The 12,628-nt window shown below is 41.5% G+C and overlaps 1 protein-coding gene across 1 annotated transcript; it reads right to left on the minus strand.

The window, feature by feature from the left end:
• Positions 1–6,721: 6,721 nt before the first annotated feature.
• On the minus strand, positions 6,722–8,854 carry LOC121572957 (transmembrane protein 249). The gene is made up of 6 exons (XM_041884994.1): positions 8,772–8,854; positions 8,526–8,641; positions 8,284–8,384; positions 7,848–8,040; positions 7,590–7,675; positions 6,722–6,975 (listed from the first exon to the last, which is right to left on the minus strand). Exons 2-6 carry the CDS (start codon positions 8,635–8,637, stop codon positions 6,829–6,831), a joined length of 639 nt encoding a protein of 212 aa, XP_041740928.1. The 5' UTR covers positions 8,638–8,641; positions 8,772–8,854; the 3' UTR covers positions 6,722–6,828.
• Positions 8,855–12,628: the final 3,774 nt, after the last annotated feature.

A 12,628-nucleotide genomic window follows, 5' to 3' on the forward strand; every position in this document is an offset into this window, starting at 1 on the left:
AATAGCCAGGCCTTAATTTGGTAGCTCACTTTTATGACCTAAATACGGCCTAACTTCACTACTGCTCCCCTAGCCCTTGGCAACATTCCAACGAGATGAGCTAATCTCTTTCTCCTGGTTATCCCCAGTCTTAACCCATCAATAATTGTTTGTATCAATCTAATTCCTCATAACTAATCTATAAAACCACTCAAAATTCCTCGAGTATACAATTATTATTTAATTGATTACCCTAACTCTGCTACATGTACCAAACATTTATATTTTCCCGCTAAACCATTTCAGTTCGCTATTCAATTTATTTAACTGTTCTCTCTGATTATGCCCTAATTAATAAAACAAATACTTGCTATCGTTGATTAGCATACATTTAATAATGTTCCTACCATCTGAACTGTACTGTCTCTCACCCTCCCCTTGCTCCTTCGGGGAGAGCGCATGGTAACCTTATAACATATTTTCATAGACTTTTCTAGAATACTTCTATTTAAGCTATCTAATTCAACCTTTCACATCCACATAGTAATCTAGGTATATAGCCCCACTGCGAAAGCTTTGTCTACTGTCCCTACCTGTGTTCGAACCAGGGACATCGCCAGTCACTCCACACCATCTACGATTCTCACAAAGTAAATACTTTCACGTCGCACATCCAGCCACGTCATCACCCCCCGTCTAGCCAGCCCTTCCGTCTCAAACACCCTAGTAGCCTAAATAAAACACACTCTAACAGCGTTCTGCATTTTCCTCTATCATCGGGTTTAAGAACTAACGTAACAACATTAACTATTCTCTATTGCTGTAGTAACGTCTTGTTTGGTTCAGTTTATTTATTACGGAGTGTCCATAATACTATAATAATACATAATCGAATTCCCCTCATGCATACAGATTTCACCTTATGCCATTGAAATGCCAAATAAACCATAATAGTTCAATGGAGCCCCCTATTGGCTCTCCCCTACCTATACATTACTTCTACAACCACTTTAGTTATGGTCCGATTACAAATTAAACCTTATCACATGATCAAACAACGCCACAACCTTAAACTCATATGGGGCGGCAGGCAGCTTAGTGATCAGTAGCGCCGCGCCAAGAACCGAGAGGTCGCCGGTTCCAATCCCCGAGCCGACCAGGCGAAAATCTGCCGATGTGCCCTCGAGCAAGGCACTCAACCCCAATCGCTCCTGCAAGTCGCTCTGGACAAGAGCGTCTGCCAAATCACCAAAAATGCAAATGTAAATATTCTCTACTTTCTCACCCATCTCATCCCTCGTCAGAAACCCACAGGCACCTCTCAAATAATCACCCCGTGGTGTTCCCAGCCAACTCCAGTCTTTCCTCGCTCCAAAAGCCACACTTTCGCTCTCTCCAGCCCCTCCCCTCGCAACTCTCTCTTTCTCTCTCACTGCTCATTTCTCCTTTACACACCTTATGTATCTGTTTTAAGCATGGATTCGAGTTTATCTGCGTCCAGACGTCCCTCAAAACCATACCTCTCCCTCCACCTAATGTCTAGAACTCTGCCACAGTTAAACTTCTACCTCCTCGCAACCTATAGGGTAGGACCTCCCCTAATAGGATTTATGCAAAAGGTCTCAGTTCAAACTGGGTCCCTTTAGGAATCTAGTTGTGGGTCAAATCTTATCCACCAATGCGTCAATCCGTAGTTCGACACATTCTGGATACGTTTATCTTTATTCCTTATTCCTTATTCCTTATTCCTTAATTCCTTAGTATAAAACACAGTACCAGATATCTCATGTATGCCTTAATTCATTAGGATGGAAAATTATTTAACAAGTATTCATACTCACGCTCAGTACTACTGATCATAATTTGGTATTGGTCTATAATACAATATGCAAGATTTCGTTTTAACAGGCTCTGCATACCTTTTTAGAAGAGCGCGCTCTGATCAGGTTTCCTGAGCCAAGACGAATAGTTGATTTCTCCAGGATTTTCAGGTCACTCTTCCGTCTGTTTTTAGATCGATGATTTGCCTTTTCCTCTCGCACCAACTTTTAGATCGAATTAAAAACCATTCGGCACCACTCCCGTCTATCCTTTGATTAGATATTCATTAAACTTGAGTTTTGGGACGGTAGTGGTTGCCATGGTTATACAGTTTTTTTTAGACTATCTTGGTGCTCTTAGCCCGTCACTGGCCGAATCCAGCAATGTATTCTTGGCGCTGACTGAGATTTATCTCTGATGTCCCACCCTCGTACACAAAAAATGTTCAATACTTTATTATTAGGAATTATTTTGCAAAAGGTATTATTGTTTTTCAATTATTCGAATTATTATATATTTTCCCAAAAGGTATCAGAACCGCCCTTTTGGAACAATATATTAACAAACCCGAGCGCTCCCAAAACAATCATCAATTTAATCCCAGGAATTATTTTGCAAAAGTTATTATTGTCTTTCAGGTACTCGAGCTATTATATATTTTCCCAAAAGGTATCAGAATCGCCCTTTTGGAAGAATATATTAACAAACCCAAGCGCTCCTAAAATAATTATCAATCTAATTCTAGGAATTATTTAGCAAAAGTTATTATTGTTTTTCAGGTATTCGAAAGTTATTATATATTTTCCCAAAAGGTATCAGAATCGCCCTTTTGGAAGAATATATTAGCAAACTCGAGCGCTCCTAAAATAATTATCAATTTAATTCTAGGAATTATTTAGCAAAAGTTATTATTGTTTTTCAGGTATTCGAGTTATTATATATTTTCCCAAAAGGTATCAGAATCGCCCTTTTGGAACAATATATTAACAAACTCGAGCGCTCCTAAAATAATTATCAATTTAATTTTGGGAATTATTTTGCAAAAGTTATTATTGTTTTTCAGGTATTCGAGTTATTATATATTTTCCCAAAAGGTATCAGAATCGCCCTTTTGGAACAATATATTAACAAACTCGAGCGCTTCCAAAATAATTATCAATTTAATTTTAGGAACTAAGGAAATACCAACTCCACAAGAGGGAAAAAGTTCAAGTCAGCTTTTAGCGCAGCGGCTACATAACAGGCAAAATAGGACTCGGTGGTCCTCTTAAAAGTTATCAACTAGTTAGTCTCATGAAACGGCCAATCTTACACAACATTCAGGTTATCATTTCAACAATTACATTTTTCATTACATATCAGCATCAACACACGAATTCAGTTTGAGTTCCTCACAGTACATATAGTTGAGTGCCACGTCAACCAATTGCCCGACTATCTGAACTTGTATTTTTTTTTTTTTTTTTTTGATTCTCCTCAAGGAGACTCCCAGTCGTTTAAACCATTCAACTGGCGTCTAGTCGGGAGAACCTTTTCTGGACTTGGATTCTCACGGAATTAACTCAACCCGACTATCTGAATCTTTTTATCAAGTCACCAGATCCTTCTCTTGTGGATCAAATAAAAGGGTCCATCGCTTGTGAACCAAAACCTCTGTAATAGGCTCCTCACTAGAAAGCCGCAATTCAACAGAAAATAAAACCACTGTAACTAGACTTCTTCTCTTAGAGTCACATTTCAACAGTAAAAACCTAAGATTTTCAGATATCAACAGTAAAAATAAAAGGGTCCATTTCTAGTGAACCAAACCTCTGTAAATAGACTCCTCACTAGAGAATCACAATTCAACAGAAAATAAAAAGTCGGTCCTCCTCTTGTGAACCACTGTAACTAGACTCCTCTCTAGAGAGTCACATTTCAACAGTAAAAAAGCCTAAGATTTCAGATATCTTTACACATGTGCCTTTTGAGTCATAATAGATATGTTATAAATTTAACAGTAATCCATACTCACGCCCAGTACTACTGATCATAATTTGGTTTATCCTACAATACAATATGCAGATTTTGTTTTAACAGGTTCTGCTTACCTTTGTATTGACGTCGGTTTAGATCAGTTTCCTGAGGCGAGCTGGATTCCCGGCTGCTCCTGCGGACAGGTCACCCGTCCTTTCAGATCCGTCTCTTACTTGTCTCCTGTCTCTATCAACTTTTATGGACCGAATTCAGAGTTAGAAAACCACCCTCTGCTACCAATTTTGTTGATGATCACAAGTTTACTGGAGAACGGAGACCAAGTAGAGACTTTCGGACAAGGTGGATAATTGTATAATATAAGGCAGTTTATTCAGAGGTAAGATATCTGTAAATCGCGTGCACGGACCTGTTCGTCAACCTCGTAGGGAGATATCTGAGAGCGAGCCCCTAAACATTGTGTGCTGACATTTTATACAATAAAATAAAGTAGGTTGATTCTAGTAGTTCTGATCTTCTGATTGGTCCTGATGAGTTGGTCGAGGTCACCTCCATTGCATTGGCTCTGAGTCGGGTTCTCTGTCTTCAGATGTTCAGCCTAAGAGAAGGGGGTTTTTGTGTGTGTGTGTGCTTAACAATGATGATGTGTGTGTGTGTGTGTGTGCGTGTGTGTATGTGTGTGTGTGTGTGTGTGTGTGTTGTGATGTCACGAGAGGCTGTGTCCTGGAGGGACGTTACATCCCCCTGAGGTGGCTGCAAACCCAGACAGCTATGGCTCCATCTGCTGGTATGGTCGGGAACCCCACCCCTCTATGGCCAATCTTCCCACGCAGCTGAAACAAATGAGGAGCTGATGAGCTGAAGGTTGGGGAAGGGAAGAGACACACTGAGGGAGTGTGTGGGGGGTGAAGAGACACAGTCTCCAACCTGGGCTCTCTGGAGGACAAGAGTGCTGCACGTCCACTTCCATGAGGAATATAAGGATTTGGAGATACTTACCTTTGGGAAATACTCACCTTTGGATATATGCACCTGTGGAAATACGTGAGAGACATTTGGAAGGACTTTTTGCTGGGTTGGCCACTAGCTGCAACGTGGACTACAGTAAGGCTGGGGAAAAGTTATCTGAGCGAGTGAGAATTATGATTTTGGATGTGGAAGAGACATCCCTGAACTGTTAACCCTTAAAGAGCCACAAGAGAACAGAATTTTGTTATATTTTCGTTAATTTCCCAAGACCTATAATAAAATCCTTGTTTTGTTTGAACCTTGTCTCCTTGCACTACTTGAGCAATCCCGCTGAAAGCTGTGTAGCCTCTCGTGACGTCACAGTGTGTATGTGTGTGTATGTTTAACAATGATGATGTGTGTGTGTGTGTGCGTGTGTGTATGTGTGTGTGTGTGTGTGTGTGTATGTGTGTGTATGTTTAACAATGATGATGTGTGTGTGTGTGTGTGTGTGTGTGTATATGTGTGTGTGTGTGGGGGTGTGTGTGTGTATGTCCTCAGAGCAAGAAGTCGTGAGTTGGGAGAACTGAGAGACCTATGGCGTGGGTGTTGTCCATAGCCACCTGCTGATAAGGCCGACAAGATAGAAGTCTTTGTGCATTGTATTAAATACAAAGGCCCAACACAAGATGGGTCATGCACAAGATTTTAGTCAGACCAAGCTATAACATTATATATTTACTATGACACAATGAAACTGACATTAAATGTGGAGAATGATACATTAATAGCCTACTTGATGGCCAACAGATGCAAATGTACCCTATCATTCTCCACATTTAATGTCATTTTCATTATGGACTTTTTCCCATAACAGAAGCACGCGAGGGAGTTCCATAACTTCCATTTCAAACGTCCAATCTCACAGCACTCCAGACCCCTAGAACTGAGCATGAGTAAAACCCTTAGCTTGATACGGTTATCCATAAGAAAAGTCGACATTAGAATGCAATTTAGAATGTATCTCAATCAATCAATCAAATGTATTTATAAAGCCCTTTTTTACATCAGCAGATGTCACAAAGTGCTATACAGGAATCCAGCCTAAAACCCCAAACAGCAAGCAATGCAGATAAAGTCGTTTTCCAATGCTTTGTTGCCGTTGTATCAGTTCTAACGCGTTAATATGTTTTACAGAAAAAGGATGTCTCCATAATAGCTTACCTACAACTGGTAAAAAGTTGTCACGACGTGTGCGCGTGCTGCTCTGTCTGCGTGAGTCAGCTGCCTCTGCAGCAGCACTATCTCAACCAGTGCTCTCAACCCACACACACACACACACACACACACACACACACACACACACACACACACACACACACACACACACACACACACACACACACACACACACACACACACACACACACACACCCCTCCGGCCCTCCCCTTCCCCGCCACTCCCTCGCTCACTCAGTAACAGACTGCACACTGCCTGATAGTCAGCAGCAGCAGGTCACAGTGAAATATACTGTATATATATTTTTTAAAGATAAATGCCATTGCGGCCGCGGTGCAATTTAGAAGTACCCCAAAAAGCCGCCACCCGCGACCAATACATTTTCACCCGCGACATCGTTTTCAAAGTAGCCCATTTGGCTACAAAATTACGAACACGGTAACCTTGATATACACACTAGCCCTGTTAATTTACGTGCACGCCTGTTTCTGTATTTTCATTGGCTCATTCTAGAAGGAAGGCGGGATCTGGCTAGTAAAACACTGTTAGTGTTTCATTCTTACATTCTCAAGAACTGTGTTGTTGTTAGATTCTGACTGTATTATGTTGCAATGTGGAAAGATCAGTCACAGTTGAAGCATAATATTGGGGATGGCAACATGATTTGATAAACTTGGGTGTCAAAGACCAATTCAATGATTTCAAGAGATATTTGAAAACTCATGAAAAATACATGCAGAGACATTTGGAAACACAATATTTCATCTTTGAATTTGGGCTGTTTATGGAATATGGATAGGGTAAAGGCAACATAGCAGGGACACTGACAGCACCACGTGATTGATCACAGAGGAACTTCCTCATCCTCAAACAGGTGGATTGTTGCAATCATTGTTGGCAGACAGGATGATTTTGGGCCTGTGGAAGACAAGGTGGCGTTTCGAAGTGTCTTGGTAGTCAAAGTAATTGAGGTTGAGTTTCGTCGCTATCCTCCTGCCCTGGCACTCCAACAGCTGTGAAATAAAAATAAATTTTTGCTGTAATATAAGTGGATGAGTCAGGGAAGGAATGGGCAGTGTTATCGACCGCATACTACATTATGGTCAGATGTTTATTAAAATATATGATTGCTTGATGAGAAGCAGGCCAGGGCCCATATCCACAAAGCGTCTCAGAGTAGGAGGGTTGCCTCCTGAGTGGCGCAGTGGTCTAAGGCACTGCATCGCAGTGCTAACTGTGCCACTAGAGATCCTGGTTTGAATCCAGGCTCTGTCGCAGCCGGCCGCGACCGGGAGACTCATGGGCGGCGCACAATTGGCCCAGGGTAGGGGAGGGAATGGCCGGCAGGGATGTAGCTCAGTTGATAGAGCATGGCGTTGCAACGCCAGGGTTGTGGGTTCGATTCCCACGGGGGGCCAGTATAAAAAAAAAAATGTATTCACTGGATAAGAGCGTCTGCTAAATGACTAAAATGTTGATCTAGGATCAGTTTAGCCTTATAAATCATAATGAATAAGATTATATGGACAGATTGGGACCTGATCCTAGATCAGCACTCCTACGCTTTGTGGATACGGGCCCAGAACCCTCATCTAATGTCAATAGTCATTTTACTCAGCAATGATACCTCATATTTCTCTGAGAAGCCACTGAGCTCCCTCTCTTCAATCTTGTATCCATTTAGCATCAGCTTGTACATCAGCAGTCCCTGTCCTGAAATTATGTCATGAACATTAGCCTGCAGTGCCTTGAGACTTAAACCAGTCTGTTTGCTGGACATCTATTCATCCATCCCTTATCTCAGCACCAATAGCCCATGACTGATATGAATGAAGGATCACAATTCCCCAGCGACAGAAAAGGAGTAACAGTACTAGGACCTCACCACTCTCCTGTGCTATCATGCGTATGTAGATCTGGTGCAAGGGGCCCCTGTGACGTAGGTGTGTGTGAATGTAGTAGCGGTACTCCTTCTTCTTGTGATCGATCACCAGGCGCCGGCGGAAGGCCCCGGAACAGACCAGCCACAGAGAGAGACACAGGCTGAACACCAGGAACCCAGTATACTTGTGATGGTCCTGAACCAGGAAGAGGTAAAGCTTAAAGGTTATGGTAAAGGTCAGTCGAAGGGAGAACGACTGAAGAAAGGGCTAGGACTACAGTTAATGGTATGAGGTTTATACCTGCTCACAAAAGGAAAACTAAACATGTGAGATGTGTTTACAATTTTCCCTTTTCAATTGGTATATAAAAGAGAGAATTAGCAGGATGTCAGGAAATTTCAGGTTGTGTGTCTATTCCTCATGGGAGCACTCACACACCCCAAACTCCATGTTCATGTAGCAGGCTGTTCCAATGGTGGAGGCGATCAGTAGCAGTGAACCTTTCCAGATGTTTTCATGCAGGTATTCAAGAACAAACACTGCAACAAATCATATCACCATCAACCGGCAAACCAACTAAAGGACCATTTGAAAACAAAACAACTGAAACCAAATCATTTGAGATGGCTATAAAAGAACAGTTAACTATAAATGAGAGAAGTTAACGATAGATCTCTTACTGTCCTTCACTATAGTGAATGGATAGCAAGGGTTGTTCTTCATCTTGTCTGTGAGTGCTTGCTCAGTGGCATTGAACTGATGGTCCCACGTGCCAAAAATCCCGATAGTCATGGTGCTAACAGACAAAATAGAGAGGGTCACATGAGAGAAAAGCATAATGTCTATAATCGAAAGTTGCATTACAGCGTCATTTTAGTATAAAGAGTCAAATTAAAGTATCAAAGTGTATCATGCAATATACTCACACTCGTTGTTATGCATGTATTAGTCAAAAATACATGATGTTCTGTAACCAAATCCCTAAACCTTCTGCCTCCTACAGTGGAAGATGGAAGACAGTAAATTAACAACAATAGGTTGTCGTGGTAACTAAGTAATTCTTGTTGTCTGATAACATTCTAGAGCCCTAGGGATTCTATTCTACTGAGCTCCCCAAAAACAGAAAGGGCTCATAGCCCTTAAGAGCTGTGAGCTGACATGTCTTACAGCGTTCTCTATTCACAATTATTCTCCGTAGTTGCAGTTTTGCTAAATATGTCCTCAGGGAGTTAAATGTGGTGTGATCACCAATTTTTGTACCACGTGAATGTGCTCATTCAATAGCAAGTAATATTATTAAAAGTAATGTACATATAAATAATTTCTGAATGTGGCTGCTGTTTCATGTTGGCTTATGTGTTTTTGCTACCCCCCTGTGTAGTGAGACAACATCTTACCACTGTCAAGTGAACATAACAGACGGGCAACGGAACCAAAACCTGAAGGGAGATAACAATGTATGCATGCTGCATGTAGTTTGCTCTCATTAGCTATAAAACATAAATCTTGATGACAGATAACAGAGGATGACTCCATTTGACCTCCTTAGAGAACTACATATTTCCTTGTGGTGTCTCGGTTAAAATGTGGCAAGCAATGACTCAGCAGCATCCAATGGCTCATTAAGCACTTAATTTAAATGATCAAAAACAAGGAGAGGTGTCCACTAGATAGCACAGCCACAAAGTCAAAATTGGCTATATTGAAAAAATGAATGAACACCAAAATGTGCTTTTTGGTCTTAATTTAAGGTTAGGGTTAAATTAAGTAAAATAATGGAATTAAGAAATATGGAAATATTAGGACGAGCAATGTCGGAGTCCAAACAAAAATATAAACGCAACATGTAAAGTTTTGGTGCCATGTTTAATGAGCTGAAATAAAAAATCCCAGAAATGTTCCATACACACAAATAGCTTATTCCCCTCAAATTTTGTGCACACATTTTTTTTTACATCCCTGTTAGTGAGCATTTCTCCTTTGCCAAGATATTCCATCCACCTGACAGGTGTGGCATATCAAGAAGCTGATTAAACAACATGGTCATTACACAGGTGCAACTTGTGCAGGGGACAATAAAAGGCCACTCTAAAATGTGCAGTTTTGTCACACAACACAATGCCACAGATGTCTCAAGTTTTGAGGGAGCGTGCAATTGGCATGCTGACTACAGGAATGTCCACCAGAGCTGTTGCCAGAGAACTTAATGTTAATTGCACTACCATAAGCCGCCTACAACGTCGTTTTAGAGAATTTGGCAGTACGTCCAACCGGCCACACAACCGCAGACCACGTGTAACCACCCCAGCTCAGGACCTCCACATCCGGCTTCTTCACCTGCGGGATCGTCTGAGACCAGCCACCTGGTCTATACACTACCAGTCCAAAGTTTGGACACACCTACTCATTCAAGGGGTTTTCTTTATTTGTACTATTTTTTTTACATTGTAGAATAATAGTGAAGACATCAAAACTATGAAATAACACATATGGAATCATGTAGTAACCAAAAAAGTGTTAAACAAATCAAAATATATTTTATATTTGAGATTCTTCAAATAGCCACCCTTTGCCTTGATGACAGCTTTGCACACTCTTGGCATTCTCTCAACCAGTTTCACCTGGAATGCTTTTCCAACAGTCTTGAAGGAGTTCCCACATATGCTGAGCACTTGTTGGCTGCTTTTCCTTCACTCTGCCGTCCGACTCATCCCAAACCATCTTAATTGGGTTGAGGTCGGGTGATTGTGGAGGCCAGGTCATCTGATGCAGCACTCCATCACTCTCCTTCTTGGTAAAATAGCCCTTACACAGCCTGGAGGTGTATTGGGTTATTGTCCTGTTGAAAAACAAATGATAGTCCCACTAAGCCCAAACCAGATGGGATGGCGTATCGCTGCAGAATGCTGTGGTAGCCATGCTGGTTAAGTGTGCCTTGAATTCTAAATAAATCACAGACAGTGTCACCAGCAAAGCACCCCCACACCATAACACCTCCTCCATGCTTTACGGTGTGAACTACACATGCGGAGATAATCTGTTCACCCACACGCGTCTCACAAAGACACAGCGGTTTTAACCAAAAATCTCAAATTTGGACTCCAGACCAAAGGACAAATTTCCACCGGTCTAATGTCCATTGCTCGTGTTTCTTGGTCCAAGCAGATCTCTTCTTATTATTGGTGTCCTTTAGTAGTGGTTTCTTTGCAGCAATTCAACCATGAAGTTCTGATTCACACTGTCCCCTCTGAACAGTTGATGTTGAGATGTGTCTGTTACTTGAACTCTGTGAAGCATTTATTTGGGCTGTAATTTCTGAGGCTGGTAACTCTAATGAACTTATCCTCTGCATCAGGGGTAACTCCGGGTTTTCCATTCCTGTGGCGGTCCTCATGAGAGCCAGTTTCATCATAGCGCATGATGGTTTTTGTGACTGCGCTTTAAGAAACTTTCAAAGTTTCAAAGCAATTTTCCAGATTGACTGACCATGTCTTAAAGTAAAGTTGGACTGTCTTTTCTCTTTGCTTATTTGAGCTGTTCTTGCCATAATATGGACTTGGTCTTTTACCAAATAGGGCTATCTTCTGTATACCCCCGCTTCCTTGTCACAACACAACTGATTGGCTCAAACGCATTAAGAAGGAAAGAAATTCCACAAATTAACTTTTAAGAAGGTACTTATTTCCCTCATTAAAATGCAAATCAATTTATAACATTTTTGACATGCGTTATTCTGTCTCTCACTGTTCAAATAAACCTACCATTAAAATTATAGACTGATAATTTCTTTGTCAGTGGGCAAACGTACAAAATCAGCAGGGGATCAAATTATTTTTTCCCTCACTGTAGGGCAACAGAGTAACCGGGTGGTAGCCGGCTAGTGACAGTGAATAAAGTTCAGGGCAGGGTACTGGTCTGTGACATCAGAAACAACTCTGAATGCGTCCCAAATGTTACCCTATTCCCTATATAGTGCAGTACATTTCCCAGAGCCCTATGTGCCCTGGTCAAAAGTAGTGCACAATAAAGTGAATAGGTGCCATTTGGGACGCAGCCTTAGGCCCCTCAGGGGGTAGTCAGGTGGTGGGGGGAGGAGTGGCTTGTGCCAACCATTAGGATTCTTCTTCTTCATGTTTAGGTTGCCATTATTGGTCTCAGAGAAGTTTGTAATGTATAGCCTATCAATCATGACTGTATAGTATAATTATAGTCTCATGCCCCATGTCTATTAATTTGCCTGTCGTGGAAATTCAACACAGGGACACTCGAAGTCAATATTAAATGAATCACTCTTTATTGTCAGCAAGCTGGAGAGGTCACAGTCAAACTTAGATGTATAAAGTACCGGTCTGAAGGGAGCTCTAAAAGTGCGTTCCTTACATAATGCCTTATTTACGGCTACATTAAAACCTACATAAACATGATTGATTGGTTCCTACATGTGACTGGCTCTGTCTCAATTTACAACAATTTACAATTTAGTCATTTAGCAGACGCTCTTATCCAGAGCGACTTACATGAGCAATTAGGGTTAAGTGCCTTGCTTAAGGGCACATCGACAGATTTTTCACCTAGTCGGCTCGGGGATTAGAACCAGCGACTTTTCGGTTACTGGCACAACGCTCTTACCCACTAAGCTACCTGCCGTCTCCTATCTTAACTTCTAGAACATATTCTGGGAGTTCTGCCAGATGGTCCTAAGGAGGTCGTCATGATGGCCCCCCCTCATATCTTTACCAAGCACAGGCAGTAACCAAGGATTGTTTGTTTATGACACCAAAGA

The sequence above is a fragment of the Coregonus clupeaformis genome, chromosome 8 (assembly GCF_020615455.1).
Source record: "Coregonus clupeaformis isolate EN_2021a chromosome 8, ASM2061545v1, whole genome shotgun sequence".
Classification (NCBI taxonomy): Eukaryota; Metazoa; Chordata; class Actinopteri; order Salmoniformes; family Salmonidae; genus Coregonus; species Coregonus clupeaformis.

Bases quoted from the DNA above. Each gene is read 5' to 3' on its own strand.
- LOC121572957 (XM_041884994.1), bottom strand. From the start codon at position 8,637: ATGACTATCGGGATTTTTGGCACGTGGGACCATCAGTTCAATGCCACT. The intron at 8,385-8,525 runs GTAAGAGATCTA...GATTTGTTGCAG, and splicing joins ATTCACTATAGTGAAGGACA to TGTTTGTTCTTGAATACCTG. The intron at 8,041-8,283 runs GTGTGTGAGTGC...TTCCTGGTTCAG, and splicing joins ACATGAACATGGAGTTTGGG to GACCATCACAAGTATACTGG.